The 23,716-nt window shown below is 46.3% G+C and overlaps 1 protein-coding gene across 3 annotated transcripts in view; it reads right to left on the minus strand.

The window, feature by feature from the left end:
- LRRC46 (leucine rich repeat containing 46) overlaps window positions 1-23,716 on the minus strand; it is a 93,686-nt gene that overhangs the window by 3,354 nt on the left and 66,616 nt on the right. For all 3 annotated transcript variants that reach the window (XM_068263112.1, XM_068263113.1, XM_068263114.1), the window contains 3 exons: window positions 16,352-16,461; window positions 16,178-16,247; window positions 2,039-2,175 (listed from right to left, as the gene is read on the minus strand). In XM_068263112.1, the coding sequence (XP_068119213.1) occupies window positions 2,039-2,175; window positions 16,178-16,247; window positions 16,352-16,461 (317 nt within the window). The remainder of the gene's footprint in view (window positions 1-2,038; window positions 2,176-16,177; window positions 16,248-16,351; window positions 16,462-23,716) is intronic.

Here is a 23,716-nt window from a genome sequence, read left to right on the forward strand (position 1 = left end):
CCTTATGTCTAGTGGCCACCCTCCCATAGCGTGTTCCCTTATGTTTAGTGGCTGCTCTCCTTTTCTCATAGCGTGTTCCATTTTGTCTAGTGGCCGCCCTCCCTCTCCCATAGCATGTTCCCTTATGTCTAGTGGCTGCCCACTCTCATAACATGTTCCCTTATGTCTAGTAGCTGCCTTCCCTCTCCCACAACAGGTTCCCTTATGTGTAGTGGCCTCCCTCCCATTCCCAAACATGTTCCCCTATGTCTAGAGGCCACCCTTCCTCTTCCATAATGTGTTCCTTTATGTCTAGTGGCCACCCTCCCATAACCCTAGTGTTCCCCTAGGTCTAGTGGCCACCCTCCCTCTTCCATAAGGTGTTCTCTTATGTCTATTGGCCGCCCTACACTGCACCGAATGTCCGTGTCTTCCATTGTGTCGGATTTGGCATTTAGTGTTTGTAGCTTGTGCAGGGAGGGTGAGCTACAAACACTAGAAGGCAAATCCGACTCAAAGGAAAACACAGAGCCCTGATGCAGTGTGTCTGGCCCCAGATCAGGTAAGATGCTGTTCCACCGACCTGCTGCCTGTTCAGCAAGTACAATCATGCAGGGGTCCTGCAGGCTACACAAGTTAAGCCTATGCAGAGAGCACAAGGGTCCCACAGAGTGATCCACCACCTCTGTTAAGAACCCTGAAAGACAAAAATGACCTGAGCTCAACCAACAGTATGGAAGATTTTTTTGTTTTATGCAGTGTTTGTGCTTGTCCGCATTATGTACTATGCATAATAAAAGGAAATTCTTCTATACTGTTGGTTGAGCACAAGTGATTCTCTTCTTTTACAGGTGGCCACTAGACCACAAGGGACCACCACATTATAGGAGAGTGAGGGCAGACACTAAGGAACATACTATAGGAGAGGGAGGGTTGCCAGTAGATACCAAAGAACACAATATGGTAGAGGGAGGGAGGTTGAGTGTATGTCTTGCATGTAGAGCATGGCTTATCTATAAGTTGGCTAGCTACTTGCTCTTGTTTTTAATATGGTTTTGTTGTTCATCATTAAAGTTACCGTATATACTCGCATACAAGCCGAATTTTTGACCCCCAAAAAGTGGGTCAAAAGTTGGGGTGTCGGCTTGTATGCGAGTCTGGTGATGGTGGTCCGAGCCCCCCGCACTAACCCCCCGCAAACACCCCCCCCCCCCGCGCGGCCGCCGCTACTGCTGCAATTACCTTGCCCGGCGCCGCTTCTTCTATTCCCCTCCTGTCCCGCCCTGTAATTCACTGTAGCGCTCTTCACGGCGGCTGCAGTAGAGAGAGCGGTTCCCATAGCAACCGCCGCTACAGGAAGCCGCGCTCTCCGATGCTTCCTGTCTGATCACAGCAGCCGCCGTGAAGAGTGCTGCTGTCCTACGGAGCCGGAGAGGGGGGGGAATAAAAGAAGTGGCGCCTGCTAAGGTAAAAGCAGCGGCGGCCGCGGGGGAGGCGGAGGGCACTATACTAGCTATACTGGGGCACTATAATAGCGATACTGGGGCACTATACTAGTTATACTGGAGCACTATACTAGCTATACTGGGGCACAATACTAGCTATACTGGGGCACAATACTAGCTATACTGGGGCACTATACTAGCTACACTGGGCACTATACTAGTTATACTGGGCACTATACTAGTTATACTGGGCACTATACTAGCTATACTGGGGCACTATACTAGCTATACTGGAGCACTATACTAGCTATACTGGGGCACTATACTTGCGATACTGGGCGCTATACTAGCGATACTGGGCGCTATACTAGCTATACTGGGCACTATACTAGCTATACTGGGGCACTATACTAGCGATACTGGGACACACTAGGGGAATAAGGCGGCCAGCATTTCCTACCCCCGGTTTATATGGGGGTCAATCATTTTTTACTGTTTTTTTAAGTAAAAGTGGGGGGGGGGGGGCGGCTTATATGCGAGTATATACAGTATCTACTTTTGCATCTACACTGCATGCCATTGAACTTTTTTTTTGTATACTATGTAGTTTATACCTGGATCATCAGACAGCAGACTTTCATCATCACTGTTACTGCTGTCACCGTCGCTGAAGGAGTCCTGATTATCCATTTCTTTCATGGTCTCTCCATCAAGTTCTTGAAGAAGTGGCAGTGCTTCTAGTACTTGTTGTCTATGGAGAAATTACATCTTTTGTGAACTGCAATGTGTGTGGTAGAAATATTGTTAGATTTCAACTGTAAAAGGTACATCTAGCGATTCTTATTCAATTGACTAAGCAATCGACTTTTTATGGAGCGATCAACTTCAGTGTGGTTGATCGAAAGTCGATCGTCTAATGGTCCACACACTACAAGGGATATCCTAGGCAATTCACCTTCACTAATCGATCTGACCAGTGTTGTGCCTCCAACACTGAATCAATTTTTGCATTCAGAGCATGATCGAATGATATGTAAATAGTAGCCGATTCCTGTGTGATCAACCAATATCTTCCATCCTGTTTGATTGACTAAGTTAGTCGATTCAACATGATATTGACCACTTTCCATCAATCAGGCACGCTGGAACACACTCAATTCACTCTCGATTCAATAAAGTTCAAATTGAATGGATGATCGTACAGCCAAATCTCTAGATATATGCCTTTAGGGCCATTTCTGAGCAAAATCTGGCTAGTGACTAGATGACATCTACTGCATACGGGGTAAAGGAGATTTTATCACCTATTTAGGAATGGGTTATTTTCAGTATCAGTAGTTAGTACAAATGTATATATCTAGATGGTAGGGGCTTTGATACTTGCCTCACTTTGAAAGACCTCCATGTCTAAAATTATTAGGTATAGCATGGTGAAACTTTGATCCCAGTGGAAAGAAAATTTTATTTTTGTGGCTTTCCTTTCTCTGAATTAAATTACAGGGGATCAAGAAGTTGAACATTTCTGGTTTTCTTTTTTTTATATATAGACAACTGTATAATTAAACACCAATAAAGTATCAAAGCGCTACAGCTTATATGATTAAAATCGTTTAAAATCGGCCGCCAGAGTGCGCTCCACTTTGGTTTAGACAAAAACCATAACTTTCATCAACATTGGAAAGTTTAGCGCACATCCACTATTCAGTCCAAGTCCATTACTATTCAAACTTCTATCGCTTCTTCCTTATTGCCACCAATTTGTTCAATTCAAATCATACACAACCGTTCCTCCACCAAAAGCTCCCTGCTGGAAACAGGCCCAGATAGACATCTCTGAACACTTCTAGACTGGTTAAGTATGCACATATCCAAGAAGCCTTGGAGCCTCAGGATCCTGGTGCCAATGTTAGTGTTTTTTAGTGGTTGGACCCCAGTAGCAGAGCGATTCCATACACGACATGTAACTTAGCAATCCATTCCTTGCATATCAGATACCTCAAACAGACCACTCACATGGTCTTCAAATTGCATGTCCGCATAGAGTTTTTGGATGGGCTCTCACCGTTGCCAAAGTTAAGCTGGCATGCACTGCGACTCCCCTCAGAGAAGCGTTCCTGTCTGTCATTCACTGCCACCACCACCGTGCTCTTCCTGATACATCCAGTCTTCGCCCTATCAATTTCATCACTGCCCCTGCCGAGTCACAAGGCAGTGACAAAATTGACAAGGGGGAGATTTGATGTATCCGGAAGAGGTTGGCGCCGGCGGCATTGAATGACAGACGGGAATGCTTCTCTGAGGGAAGTCGCAGAGCATGCCAGCCCAACCTAGGCAACGGGGGAGAGCCCGTCCAAAAATTCTTTGTGGACATACAATTTGAAGACCATGTGAGTGGCTATTTATAATAAAGGTTTTAATGCTTTTAACTGTATTACGTTATGAGAGGTCTGTTTTTTGAGGTATCTGATATGGTCAGAGATATCTGGTGAGCCTGTTTCCAGCAGGGTGCTTTTGGTGGAGGATCTGTTGTATATGATTTTAATTGAACAAATTGGTGGCAAGAAGGAAGAAGCAATAGAAGTTTGAATAGTAATGGATGTGTGCTAAACTGTCCAATGTTGATAACTGTATAATTAACCCTAGTGGTAGAAGAGTAACTGAGGCAGAACAGGGTGTGCGGATTCTGTTTCTAACACAAAATCCTTGAATTAGTATCCAGATAAGTTACTCTGTGTGCAGGCTTGTGTGAGGAGTGGGACTCAAACTAGTGAAGCCAAAGGATCAACTTGACTTGCACTTTTTTTTAGTAGCAGTAGAGTATTGTAACGATTGGTGTCAGCAAAACAGATTTTCTGATTATTGCCGATCTGCAGTATCACCAATAATACAGATGCTATACCTGATTATGTGGTGATCTGCAGAATCACCAATAATGCTAGTATAGCCAGACACCGGACAACCAATGTGATATAGTGTTTGGTGCAACAGTAATGAGGAAGAGGAGATCTCCCGAGGAGCGGGTGACTAAGACAGTACTGCAGCCAATGATCACCTGAGGAGCAGGTGATTCAGACTGTACTGCAGTCAGTGGACGCCTGAGGAGCAGGGACCACTGATAGAGCTACAAAGGATGATCACCTGAGGAGCAGGTGAATAATACTATACTGCAGCCAGTGGACACCTGAGGAGCAGGTGTTACAGACAGTGCTGCATAGGATGATCACCTGAAGAGCAGGCGATTAAGACTATACTGCAGCTAGTGGACACCTGAGGAGCAGGTGTTACAGACAATGCTGCAGCTGAGCTTCACCTGAGGAGCAGGTGAAGACTATTACAGATCCCTCACCAGTGGCTAGGCCCACTGGTGAGGACAGGAGGGTCAGACAAGCAGAGTTGGCAACGTACGGACAGATAAAGTACAAAGACAGAAGGCTGATTCAGAGTCACGTTTAGGCAGAGTCGGCAACAGGAATCAGATGAGCAGAGGTACAGAATCAACAAGCAGGAGAATAGCCAAAGGAAGCAGGTCATAACAGATAATACAATGCAATTAGTACTTTAAGCTATCAACAGAATCTGGCTAAGTGTGGATCCCCAGCTCCAGCTGGTTCTAGCACACTTTGGGATCTGACTAGGGTCTGAGCGCTAACACGATAGCATTCGCAACAGCAGACACGGAGCAACTGACAGACCAGTAGTATATATACAGAGCTGCTCCGCAGAGCCGCCCCCATCACTCAGCCAATCCAAAGTACCGTTGGAGTCAGCTGACTAGACAGATCAGCTGACTCCCCTTCTATTCGCATAAAGGTCCTGTCGCTTGGCGCGCGCGAGTAGCCCTCAATCTATGTGCAATAGAAGGACCAGGCAGAGTACCAGCATGTAACTGCGCGGCAGAGGCCGCCGGTTGATACGCGGAGATAGCCGCCATGCCGCTTGTCTCTGCGGCGGTATCTCCGCTAACTATTACAGTACCCCCCCCTGAGGAGTGGACCCCGGACACTTCCTACCTGGCCTCTCAGGGTGGAACTCATGAAACTCTTTCTTTAAATCCACCACATGCATGCGACAATCCGGCACCCAAGTTCTCGCCTCCAGACCATACCCCTTCCAGTGAACCAGGTATTGTACAGAATTCTGCACCAATCGAGAATCCATAATCTTCTCGATCTCATACTCAGGTTGGTCATCAACCATCACGGGGGGAGAGGAATCCACGTGCACCGCAGGCTTCAACAAAGAAACAGGGAATGATCTCACACCTCTCATGCTGGCTGGGAGATCAATCACATATGTGACATCATTAATTTTTCTGGACACAGGGTATGGGCCTACAAATCTGGGTCCTAACTTGGGTGACGGTTGTTTCAGCGCCAAATGCCGAGTAGATACCCACACCATGTCCCCTGGAGAAAACTTCCACTCTACAGACCGCCTGTCCGCCTGGTTCTTGAAAAGCCTTTCCCAAATTCCTCTTAACTAACACCCAAATCTCCTTTAATGCCCAATGCCAATCCTCCAAGGTCGGAAAAGGAGTAGATGCCACCGGTAATGGAGAAAACTTGGGAGATTTTCCCGATACCACCTGAAAAGGGGAAAATCCTGAAGAGGCACTCTTCAGGTTATTATGCGCAAATTCCGCAAATGGTATGAACGTTACCCAATCTGACTGTGCATCTGCCACATAACACCTGAGGAACTGTTTGAGGGACTGGTTAACTCTTTCGGTCTGACTATTGGTCTGTGGGTGGTAGCCTGATGAAAATGAAAGGTCCATACCTAACTGATGGCAAAAGGCTCTCCAAAATTTTGACACAAACTGGACTCCCCTATCTGAATGGAATGCCATGCAGCCGGAAAATGTGCTGAATGAAGAGATCAGCTAACTCCTGGGCCGAGGGGAGTCCTTTCAGAGGGAAGAAATGAGCCATCTTACTGAACCTACTACTACCACCTACAACTACCACCCAAATGACAGTCTTACCCTCAGACCTGGGGAGTTCTCCCACAAAGTCCATAGACAAATGAGTCCAGGGTTCATTTGGCACTGGTAGGGGTTGTAATGTACCCACTGGTGCCTGACGAGAGGGCTTACTTCTGGCACAAACTGAGCACTCTCTCACAAACTCTTTACAATCAAGTGCCAGCGAAGGCCACCATACACATCTGGCCAATAGATCCTGAGTTCGGGCAGCCCCGGGATGCCCAGCATTCTTATGGGAATAGAATAATTGGAAGAGTTGCAGGCGAAAAGGAAGTGGTACAAACATGACCCCCTCAGGCTTTCCTTCTGGAATGTCCTGTTGATAAGGCCCCAGAGTAACCGTCCAGTCCTCCCAAGTTTCAGTAGCTGCCAGCACCACTTTTTGAGGTAGGATGGTCTCAGGGGATGAAGGCTGAACTGTCTCAGTCTCTAAACACCTAGACAGAGCATCTGCTTTGACGTTCTTACTACCTGGTGTATACGCTATGATGAATCTGAACCTTGAAAAGAATAGGGACCAGCGGGCCTGTCGGGGAATAAGTCTTTTGGCCCCTTCTATGTACTCCAAGTTTTTATGATCTGTATAGACTGTGATAGTATGTTCTGCCCCTTCCAGCCAATGACGCCATTCTTCAAAGGCTAACTTAATGGCCAAGAGCTCTCGATTGCCAATATCGTAGTTCCTCTCGGCAGGAAAGAAGGCACATGGGTGTAGTTTGCCTTGCAGGCCAGAGCGCTGAGACAGTACAGCCCCAACCCCAATTTCTGATGCATCGACCTCAACGATAAAGGGGAAGGTGACCTCCACATGTATCAGAATGGGAGCAGAACAGAACAGTTTTTTCAATGTGGCAGAGGCGGACTGTGCCTCTGCCGACCAGTGGTAAGTGTCAGCCCCCTTTCTGGTAAGATTGGTGAGGGGTGACACTACAGAGGAGAACCCCTTGATGAACTTTCTGTAGTAATTGGCGAAGCCAAGAAATCTTTGAAGTGCCTTCAATCCTACAGGTTGAGGCCACTCCAAAACAGCAGAGACTTTTTCTGGATCCATGGAGAGACCAGAAGTGGAGATAATATATCACAAAAAAGGAACTTTAGTGACCTCGAAGAAGCACTTCTCTAGCTTTGCCTACAGCGAATTCTGTCTTAATTTTCTTAAAACAAACTTAACGTGCTTACGATGTTCTGTTAAATTAGGAGAAAAAAATCAGTATGTCGTCTAGATACACTAGCACAAATTTCCCCAGCACCTCCCTGAAAACTTCATTGATTAACTCCTGGAAGACGGCAGGGGCATAACACAACCCGAAGGGCATAACCAGACACTCGTAATGCCCGTCGGGCGTGTTAAACGCCGTCTTCCATTCGTCACCGTTCCTAAAGCGTACCAGGTTGTATGCCCCTCGCAGGTCTAGTTTGGAGAAGATACTGGCATTGGTCACCTGAGCAAACAAATCGTCAATCAGAGGCAACGGATAACGATTTTTTACAGTGATCTTATTTAAACCTCGATAGTCAATACAAAGTCTAAGCCCACCGTCCTTTTTCTGTACAAAAAAGAATCCAGCCCCAGCTGGTGACCGGGAAGGACGAATGAAGCCCTTGGCCAAGTTTTCCTTAATGTATTCCTGCATCGCCAGCTTCTCGGGCCCTGACAAATTATAAAGATGACCTCTAGGAGGCATACAACCAGATCTTAATTCTATGGGACTTTGGACAGAACACATCAGCGAATTCTGCGTACTGTACTGGCACCCCTTTAACCTGTACCTTGGTGGCGCAAACAGCAACTCTCTCCAAACAATGATGATGACAATGGGTTGACCAGCTCTGTAGCTGACCTGAAGCCCAGTCAATCTGAGGGGAGTGGAGTTGCAACCAGGGCATACCAAGAATGATGGTAGAGGTTGCCATTTGCAGGACAAAGAACTGTAATTTCTCTTTATGTAGCACCCCTATATTACACAATATTAAGGGGGTCTGGGAAAGAGGCTGTCTACACTGTAACGGAGAGTCATCTACCGCTGTGGCCAAAATCTGCCGGTCTAAAGGGAGTAAGAGAATTCCCAATTTTTTTACAAAGTCATAGTCTATAAAATTGGCTGCAGAGCCGGAGTCCACAAAGGCCTCTGTGGGTGTGGTTTGACCTTCCCAGGTAATGGAACAAGGAAGGAGCAAACGATTATTGTTTAGAGGTAAAGACTGCTCGCCTAGGGCAGCGGTGGCGAACCTATGGCACGCGTAGCCTAATCTGCTGGCACGCCACCGCTGCTTATGAACTGGCCGCAGCGTCTACTAGACGCCGCCGCACCAGTTCATAGCCCGCAGCCCCGCAGTCTCCCGGAAGGCAGACCAGGGCTACGGCAAGATGGCTGCCGAAGCCCTGTACTGGAGACTATTTGTGTCTCCAGTACAGGGCTTCGGGCGCCATCTTCCCGTAGCCCTGCACTCTGCCTGTCAGCGGCAGCGCGGGAGACTGCAGGAGGAACGTCCGGGGGAGATGCGTGCCAGAGCCCAGCCGAGAGAGAAGACTTCTGTCAGGTGAGTACATTACTTTTTTTGCAGGTAAAATGCGTCCCACTGTGTTATTTTCTGGTAAAATGTTTTGTCACATTGTGTTTATGTCCTGTGACATGCTGCCCACTGCGTTTGTTTTCTGGTGAAATGCTGCCCGCTGCGTTTGTTTTCTGGTGAAATGCTGCCCGCTGCATTTGTTTTCTAGGTGAAATGCTGCCCTCTGCGTTTGTTTTCTGGTGAAATGCGGCCCACTGCGTTTGTTTTCCTGGTGAAATGCTACCCTCTGCGTTTGTTTTCTGGTGAAATGCTACCCTTTGCGTTTGTTTTCTGGTGAAATGTGGCCCACTGCGCTTGTTTTCTGGTGAAATGTGGCCCACTGTTTGTTTTCTGGAGAAATGCTGCCCACTGCGTTTGTTTTCTGGTGAAATGTGGCCCTCTGCGTTTATTTTCTGGTGCAATGTGGCCCACTGCGTTTGTTTTCTGGTGAAATGTGGCCCACATTGCATGATTTTCTGCTGAAATGTTACCAACATAACATTATTTTCTGCTGAAATGTTGCACACATTGCGTTTATTTTCTGGTGTCTGGGGTAACTGTTGCTGCATTTATTATTAAGGGCTCATTCACACTACAGAACGTATGCACGAATGCGATTTCATGCATGCACTGCCAACGCACAGTGATCGCACGGAATGCACGTTGTGGTGCGCTAAAGCGTGGACGTCGGCAGCTGTACCCATCGGGGAAACGTATGCGTTGTGCGTTAAAATGTTCCCAGATGCGTTACAACGTAACGCATGGGAACGCACACCTGTAGTGTGAATGGTAACATGGAAGTCTATTGACTTTCATGTTACCATATGAATCTTACTGCGTCAAAACTGACAGCTCAGCAAATAGTGTGAATGAGCCCTTAATGGTCATAGTTGGCTATATTTGCTGCTTTGGGGTTACGGCGGGTATAAATAGCATCATACAGTTTCTGCACACCCATGATGCGAATCAATGTTTCACCACATCATGGCGGAAACACTGCGCGCGCCACGACCCTATCCCCCCCCCCCCCATTGGCACTCGGAGATAAATAAGTCGATGTTAGGTCGCAGTTTGGGCACTCGGCCTCTGAAAGGTTAGCCATCACTGGCCTAGGGTATTACCTCTGACTACACCTAGGCGGCAGCGTTTCCCAGCTTTTTTAGGCCAATTCTGAACAATGTGACCCTCCTCAGCATCAAATAGACAGAGTCTTTCTGACCTTCTGCGATTCTTTTCCACTTGCATTAACCTAGAGTGACCGACTGCATCGGTTCGTCTTGAGGTGACGAGGGTGGAGAAGAGGCGTAGGAAACAGATCTTACAGAGTTTTCGCCACGGGTCTGTTTTTGATAGCGAAGGCGGTTATCAACCCGCACCGCCAAAGAAATTGCTTCATCTAGGGATTTAGGCTCAGGATGCCCTAACATCAAATCAGAAACTGCATCAGATAATCCTGACAGAAAACAGTTTAATAACGCATACGTTCCCCATCTAGCTGATACAGCCCACCTCCTAAACTCTGCTGCATAAACCTCCACAGGATTACGACCCTGCCTAAGAGTCTTTAGTTTCCTCTCAGCCGTGATAGCAATATCCGGATCATCGTGTATAACGGCCATGGCCTTAAAAAGCTCCTGAACTGAGGATAACGCCTCATGCTCTGTGTGAAGACTATATGCCCAGGTTTGTGAATCTCCTGACAAGAGGGTTTTTATAAACGTCACCCTCTGTTTCTCAGATCCTGACAGATTGGCCCTCAACTCAAAATAAGATAGCACACGATTTCTGAAATTCTGAAAGTCAGATCTATGCCCAGAAAACTTTTCGGGTACGGACATACGCAGGTCCGTGACTGAAAGGGATCGCACTGTATCAATAGTCGTTTGAAGTACCTGTACTGTCCCAGACAGTTGAGTGATCTGAGTCTGTTGGGTATTGATCACCCCGATAAAATTGTTTACCGCGGTGGTCAGGACTTCAACCTGACTATACAGTGCGTCCATATTGTTTTGGTCTGCTGTTCTGTAACGATTGGTGTCAGCAAAACAGATTTTCTGATTATTGGCGATTTGCAGTATCACCAATAATACAGATGCTGTACCTGATTATGTGGTGATCTGCAGAATCACCAATAATGCTAGTATAGCCAGACACCGGACAACCAATGTGATATAGTGTTTGGTGCAACAGTAATGAGGAAGAGGAGATCTCCCGAGGAGCGGGTGACTCGGAAGGTACTGCAGCCAATGATCACCTGAGGAGCAGGTGATTCAGACTGTACTGCAGTCAGTGGACGCCTGAGGAGCAGGGACCACTGATAGAGCTACAAAGGATGATCACCTGAGGAGCAGGTGAATAATACTATACTGCTGCCAGTGGACACCTGAGGAGCAGGTGTTACAGACAGTGCTGCATAGGATGATCACCTGAAGAGCAGGCGATTAAGACTATACTGCAGCTAGTGGACACCTGAGGAGCAGGTGTTACAGACAATGCTGCAGCTGAGCTTCACCTGAGGAGCAGGTGAAGACTATTACAGATCCCAGTGGGCCTAGCCACTGCTGAGGACAGGAGGGTCAGACAAGCAGAGTTGGCAACGTACGGACAGATAAAGTACAAAGACAGAAGGCTGATTCAGTGTCACGTTCAGGCAGAGTCGGCAACAGGAATCAGATGAGCAGAGGTACAGAATCAACAAGCAGGAGAATAGTCAAAGGAAGCAGAAGGTCATAACAGATAATACAATTCAATTAGTACTTTAAGCTATCAACAGAATCTGGCTAAGTGTGGATCCCCAGCTCCAGCTGGTTCTAGCACACTTTGGGATCTGACTAGGGTCTGAGCGCTAACACGATAGCATTTGCAACAGCAGACACGGAGCAACTGACAGACCAGTAGTATATATACAGAGCTGCTCCGCAGCGCCGCCCCCATCACTCAGCCAATCCAAAGTACCGTTGGAGTCAGCTGACTAGACAGATCAGCTGATTCCCCTTCTATTCGCATAAAGGTCCTGTCGCTTGGCGCGCGTGCGAGTAGCCCTCAATCTATGTGCAATAGAAGGACCAGGCAGAGCACCAGCATGTAACTGCGCGGCATAGGCCGTCGGCTGATACGCGGAGATAGCCGCCATGCCGCTTGTCTCTGCGGCGGTATCTCCGCTATCTATTACAGGTATTGTTTTGTTTGTTTTTTAAACAAATTTTATTTGTGCAGTAGGGTATTGAACCATATTGGCCATCAGTAAATGATGTTCTGCTTTACTTAAAGGGAACCAGAGATGAACGTTTCACACAAAATAAACATATTAGTTGATAGCTTGTAAAGAATAAATGCTCTACCTGATAATTTTGCCGCTCTGGTGTGCCTTTTTTAGTGTTTTTTATCCATTATTGCTCCAGGAAAAATCAAATATGGCCGCCGGCTCATATCCCTTCTCCTTCCGGGTTATATGAGTTGTTCTGGATGTGCTGTCTAGGCTATATGAGACTATGCTGCTATCTAGGCTTATGCAGCCTTTCATCTGTGTGCTTTCATTTTGGTATGATCTGCCTGTAGGAAGTGTCACTGATAATAACTGCAGTTTCATTCCTATGAGAATCTAGTGCACACAGGGATCATATTACAGCCACAGGGCTTCTCTCTCAGGAGCAGCAGCCCCTCCCAGTCATCACAGCTCTCAGTATGCAAAGCAGAAGATCTAAGCCAGGAGGGGGAAAGCTTGGGCTTGAAAGGACTCCACAGAAGAGTGACTCAGCTATAATAATTCCAGGTCAAACCTCGACTGAATAGTCGATGGATTCTTATCACAGTTGCTAGTAGACTAATTAAGCAGATAACAATGAAACTAAAAGCAGGGTAGGTGTTTACTGTCATGTTCCCACTGATAAATGTAATAAAATACACGAGGGTGCTTCATCTCTGGTTCTCTTTAAGGCATCTTAATGATGTATTTATGCTTTGAAAAAAATCTATGTTTTCCCTTTTGATGCTGCACGTATAAAGCTGTCTGTACCACCAGCCTGCAAGCAAACAGGATTTAAAGAGTAACTGTCAGGCTGCAGAAGCTAATTTAAACCTCTATTCTCCTGTGTTAAACAGTTTAGAAGGAAGCCAAAAAGCCATTAGTGAAGATAAAAATCTCAGTTACCTTTGATGTGTGCTTATCAGAAAAGCTGTTAGACCTAAGAGGACGCAAGCCGCATACTATACTGCAAAGCATTCTGGGGCCCTCACCTCGGCTGCTAATGAGACGTTACAGCAGCTTGTAATCAGTCCAGCGCGTAGCACTGATAAATCTCCGGGCCGAGTACACTGCAGGAGTCAGCTATTGTTCCTAGCCACATGGCTCATTAATATTCACTGCACACTGTGTTATTCAGTACGAGCTTTTCTGTGATCAGGAAGCAGGCAGGACATGACGACACATTTGACAGAAAAACATGGAACCTGCCATGAGCTGTCAGGAGCATCAATCTCTGCATATACTATATAAAAATTCTGTGAAGTACAAACGTGGACAGTGAAATGCATATGTAATGTAAGTACAGCCAATCTTTAGCTACTGATATATGTGTTTATTTTCTTTGAGACCTTATACCTAACAGCTCCTCTTTAAGCCCGATGAAGGCTGCAAGGCCAAAAGCTTGCTTATTCTTATTCTTTTTAGTTAGCCAACAAATGGTATCATCCTGATTTAAAACTTCTTGCACTTTTTATTGTAATGGAATAAAGGTGAAATCTACCATATTCCCATCTATAGGTTTCTTTAAAATCATATCTCTTATTCTGTTTTGTACTGTACCAGAACTAGAAAATTAGTTCACACCACATTCACCCGGGCCCCCACCCACCCCATCTAACAATTAAGAAATTCTCATATAAAAGCAGTTAATTTTGGTGCATGCATACAGCCTATAGAGTTTATTGGCTCTGTGGCACTAGGTGTATAATTTGGGCACAGAAACTTAGCTGTAATTAGCTGAACACTGCCACCTAAATTATACAGTGTAGCCCAGGGGTCCCCAAACTTTTTCTGTCAAGCGCCGGGAACAAAATACATCCTACTGCTGGGGGGCTGGAACATAAATAAAAAGATGTTGAAAAACATTATATTGAATCTAGGTATTGATTCCCCCCAATCATGCCCGGAGGAGAACTCCCAGCAGCAGCCATTCATATGTGGCGCCCAAAAACGTCTTTGTGCACCAGACAGTGAAGCTTACCCAGGTGACAACCTGCCATCCAATTGGACAGCAGTGTCACCTGATGCAGAATTGGATTGGAAGCCAGCGAATTACTGCTAGCTGGCTTCTACATAGGTGTATGGGTGGTGTCAGCACTGCTATTCTATATGCGGGCTGCCGATATTTAAAGGTGCAGTGGGTAGCATCTATAAGTTATACATTCTGTTTGGGGGCCAGTGAAGAAGCCTCGGCGGGCCGCATTCGGCCCACGAGCCTTAGTTTGAGGGCCACTGGTGTAGCCATTCACCAACACATAGCTATCATCACTTGGGGTGATGGTGAATGGAAAGGAATTAGGAAGATAACATTGATTAGAGATGTTAAGGGGGGGTTAACGTGTCAGCAAGGGCACTTAATGTGGGTAGGGAGGATAGAGCCAGGCATCAGAAAGGAGGTGATCAGCTAATAAGTGGGGGAGAATTGTTGAAAGGAGGTGCTCCCCCTTCTGCACTGAGCCCCAGGCGGATACCAGCCTTGCCTGACCCTAGAAACATGGATGGGACTGGCATATGTGCAAATCACACCCTCACTTTTCTGCCAGATGAAAAGATGGGTACAGCTGTTACCCAGTAAAGTTTCCATTCCATTCTGAAAAGGGATAAGAATTTACTAAGTTTAGCACTTGAACTTCAGACTGTCCCTCAACAACCATGAGTAACACAAAAGCAACTGACCGAATCTAAATATAAACTAATTGATGCTTTCAACACAGATGAAGGCTATAGAAAAGGTTGAAATGCTCTTCTAGCATTCAGTTCCTACTGTCCATAATTTCTCATAGAAATGGTAGTTCATTACAACTGTCAAGGCAAGATTGGAAGATCAAAAAAAAAAAGTATTACTTGTATGCTGATTTTTCCAAAGTATAGAGATAACAGCAGAGTTTCCTCCTCTGCACAGAGCAATCACCTGACCCTACCCACAAGGAGGAAGTAGACAGGGTTTGGCTCGGTGTTCACAGTAAAAGACTGGATGCTGTCCTTTCCCAAATTTTCCCTATTGCCTATGGGTGATGACAGCATGGGGTGACATATGTTCAGCTCTCACACTGCTATTCAGTATATTCAGTAAAGCCAAGTATCATTTGATATTAGCACAGAGAGTCAGCATTGCAAACCCAGATAGCCAAGTAATAAAAATATTAATAATGAAAAAATGGTTTATGTGCAATGCATCAAACTTTACATTGCAAATGATGATATATTTCACATAATGGGCCTGATGCACTAACCAGCTCTAATATTGCCGTGAAGAGACAGTACTTACCTGTACTAGCACAGGTGGTGCACTGCCAGTTATGTTATTAGTGCGACCACCCGTACTCAAGTACCGTAAGTGTTTCAACGGTAACAGCGTACCTCGTGGTACACTGCCTGCGGTAGTAGCAGTAATATCGCTGTGCACTGTCTCTGCACAACAATATTAATGCTGGTTAGTGCATCAGGCCCACTAATGCATAAATCAGGGCTTTAATCTTGCTACCTCCAAAAGTGATCCTAGAATGCGGTAGGGTCATTCGATTGTGGGAAAATCAGTAATGCGATGAGGGAAAAATGAGTCAAAGTGTAATTGAATAGTAAATATACGGTATGCGTGTGAATATGTATATGAGAAGGGGCACAGTTTTAGTAAATACAAGTCAGGTCTGCAGGATCAGTTAGGGCCAGTTCACATGGGCGACTGCTGGCATCCATGCATCTCGATTATGACCGAGATCCAAAACATCCCACATTGAGATAATTGACATGCGCTTACCATCAATTGCGCAAGTGCTGAAGCCGAGCAAATTTCTGAGACGCTGCATGTAGCTTCTAGCGTCGGCTGCAACGAACCGGCGGGAAACTATGCCAAATGCTTTTCACTGGGTAACAGAAAGATGTTTGACATGGGCAAATTGAGCCACTGGCAACATAAACTGGCCCTTATATTCCCTCAGTAAATAATGACTTTTTTTTTGTCCAATATCTTACCTATAATCTTTTATCTTGGTACATGGATTTCCAGTCAGGTCTAAGATGAGGAGAGTCTTGGGTAATTCTCCTGTGCAGAGAAGAGGAGTCACAATATGCCACAAAAAGCACAGTCATAAGACTCAGCGCAGTGTAAGATCGGAGGGGAATAACATGACAGCAAATCAATCTTACCAGCCTCCAGTGTCTTGATCAAATTATGGGATAAATCCAAAAACTTGAGATTGTTCAAACCATTAAGATTTTGGATTTTCTCAATTCTGTTCCCTGAAAGACTAAGGAACCTGAAAAATATGTATGCATTAAAAATGTATTAATATTGAAGGGACACAATAATTTTACTCGTTTAAAGGACATCTGTAAGGGGGAAAAAAAAAGTTCAACCTACCTGCGGCTTTTACCGGCCCCCTGCAGACGTCCTGTAATGATCCTCCAAGCCCCTGCCGCAGCTCACATTTGTGTTCACCAACCTTAATGTTGCCGGCCACTGCGCTTGCATGGCCCTGGCCACGCGCATCCTCATTCAGGCCCCCGTCGCAAGGAGCGCCCTGCGCAGGTTGCTTCCATTGACGGGAGCGAGGACGCTAGCGGCCGGGTCCGCGCAGGCGCAGTGGCCTGTTGGCAAAAACTAAAGTGAGCCACAGGAGGATCGTTCTAGGATATGGCACAGAATGTCTGCAGGGGACTAGTAGAAGCCCCAGGTAAGTTAAAAAAAGTTTAAAGAACCTAAACTGAGAAGAATATGGATTTTTCCTTTTAAAATAATACCAGTTGCCTGACTCTTCTGCTGATCCTGTGTCTCTATTACTTTTAGCCACAGCCCCTCAACAAGCATGCAGATCAGGTGCTCCGACTGAAGTCAGACTGGATTAGCTAAATGCTTGTTTCAGGTGTGAGATCCAGATACTACTGCAGCAAAGAGATCAGCAGGACTGACAAGCAACTGGTATTGTTTAAAGAGACACTGAAGCGAAAAAAAATATATGATATAATGAATTGGTTGTGTACTATGAATAATTACTAGAAGATTAGCAGCAAAGAAAATATTCTCATATTTTTATTTTCAGGTATATAGTGTTTTTTCTAACATTGCATTATTCTATAATATGTGCAGATTACACAACACTCAGCATTCAAAATTAGTCTTTCAGAGCAGTCTGTGAAGTAATGAACTCTCCTCTAGCAGAATAAAAGTAAACAGTTCAATTACAGTTGAGATAATAAAAGTCAGATAACAGCCCTCTCCACGACTAAGTTAGTCGGAGAGCTCAATAGCTTTTTTGCATAGAGATAACAACTGGAGTTTCTCAACTCTTCCTGTACTGGAAACAATTAAGCTGGCCATACACTGGCCCGATTTGCGCCCGTTTCGACAGCAGATTAGATCACTGGGATCGAATCTGCTGCCAATCGTTCACGCTACACGCCGAATTTCGATCCATTTCGTCCGATCCCGTCGATCGTGCCATGTGGAAAATAACCGTCGATCGCCCGCGGGTAAAGAGCGCATCGCTAGCGGCGTTCGAGTGCCCGACGACCGACGCAATAGAGCCCGCATACATTACCTGTTCCGCCGGCGCGACTCCAGTCTCCCGGTCACCGCTGCTCTGTCTGCGCTCTGGTCTCCAGGTCCGGCATGCCTCACTTCTTCTAGCCCGGCAGGAAGTTTAAACAGTAGAGCGCCCTCTACTGTTTAAACTTCCTGCCGGGCTAGAAGAAGTGAGGCATGCCGGACCTGGAGACCAGAGCGCAGACAGAGCAGCGGTGACCGGGAGACTGGAGTCGCGCCGGCGGAGCAGGTAATGTATGCGGGCGGGCGGGGGCAGCAGCAGCAGTACCACCACAACAGATTGTGAACGGTTTCAGGCTGAAATCGGTTCACAATCTGTTTGCAGTAAAGGTAGCCATACGATCCCTCTCTGATCAGATTCGATCAGAGAGGGATCTATCTGTTGGTCGAATCTGATGGCAAATCGACCAGTGTATGGCCACCTTTACACTGATGTATCTGATTTTAATGTTTTATTTCTTAGCTGTACTACACATACAAATCATAATATCATCATTTTTTTTTCGCTTCAGTGTCTCTTTAAAGGGAACCTTAACTGAACGGGGGGTAAAGAGTTTTACTTACCTGGGGCTATTACCAGCCCCCTGCAGCAGTCCTGTGCCCTCGGCGCCGCTCTGGAATCCTCTGGTCCCCCGCTGTCACTTAGTTTCATTTTTGACGACTCACCAGTCACCGGCCGCCATGCGTATTATTGGACGCATTCACCAATGCAATTAGCGCTATTGCGGACCGCAACACGTACAAAAATACGTGTTGCCTCATTCCGCACGCGTAGATATGCGGCAACGCGTATTTTTGTACGCGTTGCGGTCCGCAATAGCGCTAATTGCATTAGTGAATGCGTCCAATAATACGCATGGCGGCTGGCAACTGGTGAGTCGTCAAAAACGAAACTAAGTGACAGCGGGGGACCAGAGGATTCCAGAGCGGCGCCGAGGGCACAGGACTGCTGCAGGGGGCTGGTAATAGCCCCAGGTAAGAAAAACTCTTTACCCCCCGTTCAGTTAAGGTTCCCTTTAACTACTTTAAGACCGCCTCACGCCAATGGGCGTGACCGAGGCGGCAGCCCCAGGATCGTCTAACACCAGTTGGCGTCAAGCCCTAGGGCTGCAGTTTCCCAGGGAACGGCCGCGCGCATGCGCGATCGTTCCCTGCCGCTTCACGGAACGGAGATCCGTGATTAGCTTGTTAGCCGCCGATCGCAGCTAGTAGGCTGCTTGTAAACGAAAAGGGAAAGAAGTCCCCTTTGTTTACATGCGTACAGCGCTGCGGTCTCCAGCAGCACTGTACGAGATCGTCGATCCCCGGCCTCTGATTGGCCAGGGATAGCAGTCTTCACATAGGCTGATGCCTATGAGCGGCGGACAACAGGACGGATCGTCGTCTTGTTCAATTCTTCAGGCGGAGGGAAGGGAGGAAGGAGAGGGAGGGGGACGGCGGCAATAAGAGCCTCTATGAGGCTAAGGGGGAAAAAAAAAAAGTGACAGCGGCGATCGGAACGCTCCGGCAGCATGTCCCCTTAGGGACAAAAATAGGAGGAGAGTCCGATCGCCATACTTCTTAGCTGGGCTGTGCAGGACGCTGAAAAGCCTGCACAGCCCACTACAGCAAACAAAGAGCCTGGTCTTTAGGGGGGTTTAACACTGCGGTCATCAAGTGGTTAAAAGGAAACATCCATATCCCTCTCAGTTAAGGTTCCCCTTTTTTCAACCCTTAGGGCCCTTTTCCACTAGCAATTGCAATCACAATCGCTATTAATTGCGATTTTTCATTAATTTTCATCCCTCTTAAAAATCACTCCAGATAGTGATTGCAATTTGCAAATCGAATCACTATAGTGAAAAATAAGTCTCATGATTTCTATGATAAAGTAGCAACCCAAGCGATTTAAAAATCACTAGCAATTTGTGATTCAACTGTGCATTGGAAAAAGGCCCTTTTCCACTAGTAATCGCAATCACAAACGCTAGAAATTGCGATTTTTCATTTGCATTGCATTATCCCTCTTAAAAATCGCTCGAGAAAGCAATTGCGATTTGTGAATCGAATCACTATAGTGGAAAATACTTCTCATGATTTCTATGATAAAGTAGCAATCCCTGCCATGGTGATGTGTATACAGTTAATCCTCTGGGCAGGGAAAGTGTCAGACACGTCTTCAGCTTTTCTTGGGTTGCAGCAACATCAGCAATTTCCCCAAGACCCAGACAGGAGAAATACCGCCTAACAGCTTGTACAATTAGCTAGCTGACTTGGGGGTTGATTCACTTTGTAGGGCAAGATCCCCACACTTTGGCCCAGTAGGCTGCCTGTCAAGTGACAGGCAGCCTATTGGGCCCATCATAGTGCATGGATCTCATCCTACAAAGTCACTGGAGTTGACAGGATCCAGGGTGGGACAATTGGAGCGGCCATTAGTTTTGGGGGAGCTTGAGTAAGTTAGTAGTGCATGCTACAGCACTGCCACACTGAGCTGCACTGCTTTAGCGATGTAGCTTAGTGAATCAACACCTACTGATTTGTCTGTGAGCCAGATGTAGCCATCAAAAGAGCCACATCTAGCTCCCGAGCCATAGGTTCCCTACCCCTGCTATAGAGGGCTCCCCATGGCCTCATTGCCCCTGCTGCTCAACAGGAACTGAGAGACCCGGGCCGTGCTCCTCTGCGTGCATGAGCGTGGTAGCTTGTGCATAAAGAGGAGCTCAGCTTGGATCTTCCTTCCAACAAGCTCTGTCTGATTTTTGTTTGCGGGGGGTTCGCAAGCGGCAATAATCTTTCAGAGGAAGATGAGGGAAGCCTCTACAGGATCCAGAATCTTCCTTCTTCTTAGGTAAGTATCCGTTTTTTGACCTGAGGTTTGCCTCAGGTACACTTTAACAGCCTGGGTGTGTACACATGCGTGTATGCTCAGGGCTAGTGATGGTCAAGTCTAGGAGAACTCATGGAGAAGCATGTGATCAGTTTGATATGCAAGTCTCTGATTTGCTACTCATGATCATGTGCTAAAGCAGGATGTGATCACAGCAAATCAGAGCTTTGCACATCTATCACTACTATGACCATCACTACTCAGGGCTACAGCTTTGTACAGGGAAGGGGCTGCTGCAGAGCTCAGTTACAGCCAGTTCTTATGGACCTGGCTTTATTTTCTCTAGTGTGCCCACAGTTAGGCTTGTACATGCTTGTAAATGCTTTTAACTTTGTTGTTGTTGTTTGAAACAATCATTCCTGATCCTATCTTGTGCATTTGCAAAGTGTGTACAGGCTTGACACATCTCCTGCTGACTGCTCGGTAGAGATAGTAAATTAAATGCAAATAAGTTGATGCAGGACTATGCAAACTTTGTAGATTTATTCATTTTGAATATGGTCTAATTCAGGGGTGTCAAACTCAAATGCAAATTGGGCCGAAATTGTACACTGGGACCTAGACGCACGCAACCTCAATGTTTACTGGCCACCTTCCTCCCCCATAAAGTTCCCAGGTGTCTAATGGCCCCCCTCCATCCCCTATGCAATTCCCTGGTGTTTAGTGGCTCTCCTCCCTCCCCTATACAGTTCCCTGGTGTCTAGTGGTCCTCCCTCCCCTATACAGTTCCCTGGTGTCTAGTGCTTTCCCCCTACCTTCCCCATATGGCTTCCCTGGTGTTCTAGAGCTTCAACTCCAATATAGCGTCTCTGGTGGTCTAGAGTAGGCTAAACATAAAGTCAGGAAACCATTTGGGGGCCAAATTTAGTGGTTCTGCGGGTCATTTTGACACGTATGGTCTAATTGAATCTTGCCAAGGTGAAATATATGATTAGTCCATTTTCAAGCTCCTATAATTGGCATATTTCATCAACAAATTAGAATGATTTGTATCTCACTGACAATCCCTACTAATTGGTCATGCTGGAAAACCATGCTTAATCACTATTTGCTATTACTGGCTGCTGGTGCTGACAGCTTGCTCCTGCTTGTCCTGCCCCTTCAACTCCCCTCCCATAGAGCAAAACAAGCTGCACAACCCGGTTTAAACAGGGGAAGGCAAATGGCTCCTAGTCACACGATTAGGCCCGGTTCACACTTCCAGACCGGATCCGGAATGTATACTGTACAAACGGAACGGAGGTGATTGGATCCAATGATAACCTATGGGTCCGTACACATCCGTCCGTCCTAACGGATCCGTTTCCTTCCGGATTTTACGTTCCGGCCGCCGGTCCGGAAAAATGCTGCAGACCCTATTTTTACGGAACGTTGTGCCCTGCGGAACTGATCCGGAAGGTTTTGCAGCTCAATAGGAACTAATGGAAACCGGAAGTTGACGACACACTGCCTATAAAAACTGACCTTTCTAGCCCTCTCCCTGTATGCTTTCTATGGTACAGTGGCCATCTTTGTTTGCTGACACATGTGCCCAGCAGGGTTTGACTGGGATTCTTCCCACTTTGTGCTCGATTATTTGGAGAAGATGGCAGAGATCAGACCATACAGCATAGAGATTGATTGTCCAAGTAAATATCAGGAACAATGCTATTCCAAGCCAGAAGCTGTATAAATACACTGGATCCATGGTCCACACAGCAGTCTCTGTCTCCAACGATGACATCCACACAGCAGGCTCTCTCCAAAAATGACCACAGTGCATTTCCACACCTTCCAGACCCCAGGTATATATACATCTTTTATCTTGGAAACGGAAACTGATCTAAAACGTATGCAGAACGTATGAAAAACCAGATGGAAACTGAACGGAACCAGAAGGGAGCCGGACCGGACTTCAACGGATCCGTTTCAACTGACATTTTGGGCTGCAAACGCAAGTGTGTACTGGGCCTTATATGAGGAATGTTGCTTAGTAGGAATAGGATAACGCCCCCCAAGAGTCAATAACTCAATTTGCTGGTAGCTTAAAGCACCCTGGAAGTGAGAATATAGAGGCTGATATATTTCTTTCCATTTAAACAATGCGCATTAACTGTCTGTCCTGCTGATCATCTGCCTTCAATACTTTCAATCATAGACCCTGAAAAAGCATGCACATCACATGTTATTGGGTGAAGTCTATTAGATTGGATTAGCCGCATGCTCGTTACAAGTGTGATTCACTGCTACAGCAAATAAGATCAGCAGGACTGCCAGGCAACCGGAATTGTTTAAAAGGAATTCAATATGGCAGCCACAATATCCTTCTCAGTTTAGATTCCATTTAAAGGATACCAGAGTCGTAATGAAAGTGTCCCCTTTTACTTACCTGGGGATTCCTCCAGCACCTGTAGTCTTTTAGGTCCCACACTGTTCTCCCGGTCCTCTCCCTTGATCTGCTGTGCAGCCTGGTAAAGTTTGCAACTTAGCTAAATTGCGCACTACTGCACATGCGCTGATACGGTGGTGTGCCTCCTTGATCGCATGCTCCCGTGGCTGGGTGCATTCTACACATGCATGGTTACAAGTCTTCACAAACTGCACATGTGCAGAATGCTCCCAGCCATGGGAGCGTGATTAAAGAGGTCAGCACATGCGCAATAATGCGTAACTTAGCTAAGTCCTGCACCATACTGGCCGCACAGCAGATTATGAAAGGGGACCTAGAGGACAGTGATAAGACTATGTGGGCTGGAAGAAGCCCCAGGTAAATAAAAAGGGGACACTTTCATTACGCCTTGGGTATCCTTTAAAGACATAAAATGGCAAAACTATAGCAATTTGGGGCAAGACATTGCCAGTTTAAAACCAATCACAGCACAGAACCATTTACTTTGTAGAAATGAAATTCTACTGATAAGCAACCTGATTAATCTTGAGCCATTCAATTTGTTATTCTGAGAACTGCACATAGAAGAAGAAATCCTAGTTAGCTATAAAACGTTGCTGCATAGATCGTATCAATGAAGGAAACGTGTCAGGTGCTTCTGGGGTTGTGGTGAACAATCCCTAGCACTGTCAGCCAGATAGCGGGTTATACCAAGCAACAGGCAGGTTGCTA

The sequence above is a fragment of the Hyperolius riggenbachi genome, chromosome 12 (assembly GCF_040937935.1).
Source record: "Hyperolius riggenbachi isolate aHypRig1 chromosome 12, aHypRig1.pri, whole genome shotgun sequence".
In the NCBI taxonomy this organism is placed as follows: Eukaryota; Metazoa; Chordata; class Amphibia; order Anura; family Hyperoliidae; genus Hyperolius; species Hyperolius riggenbachi.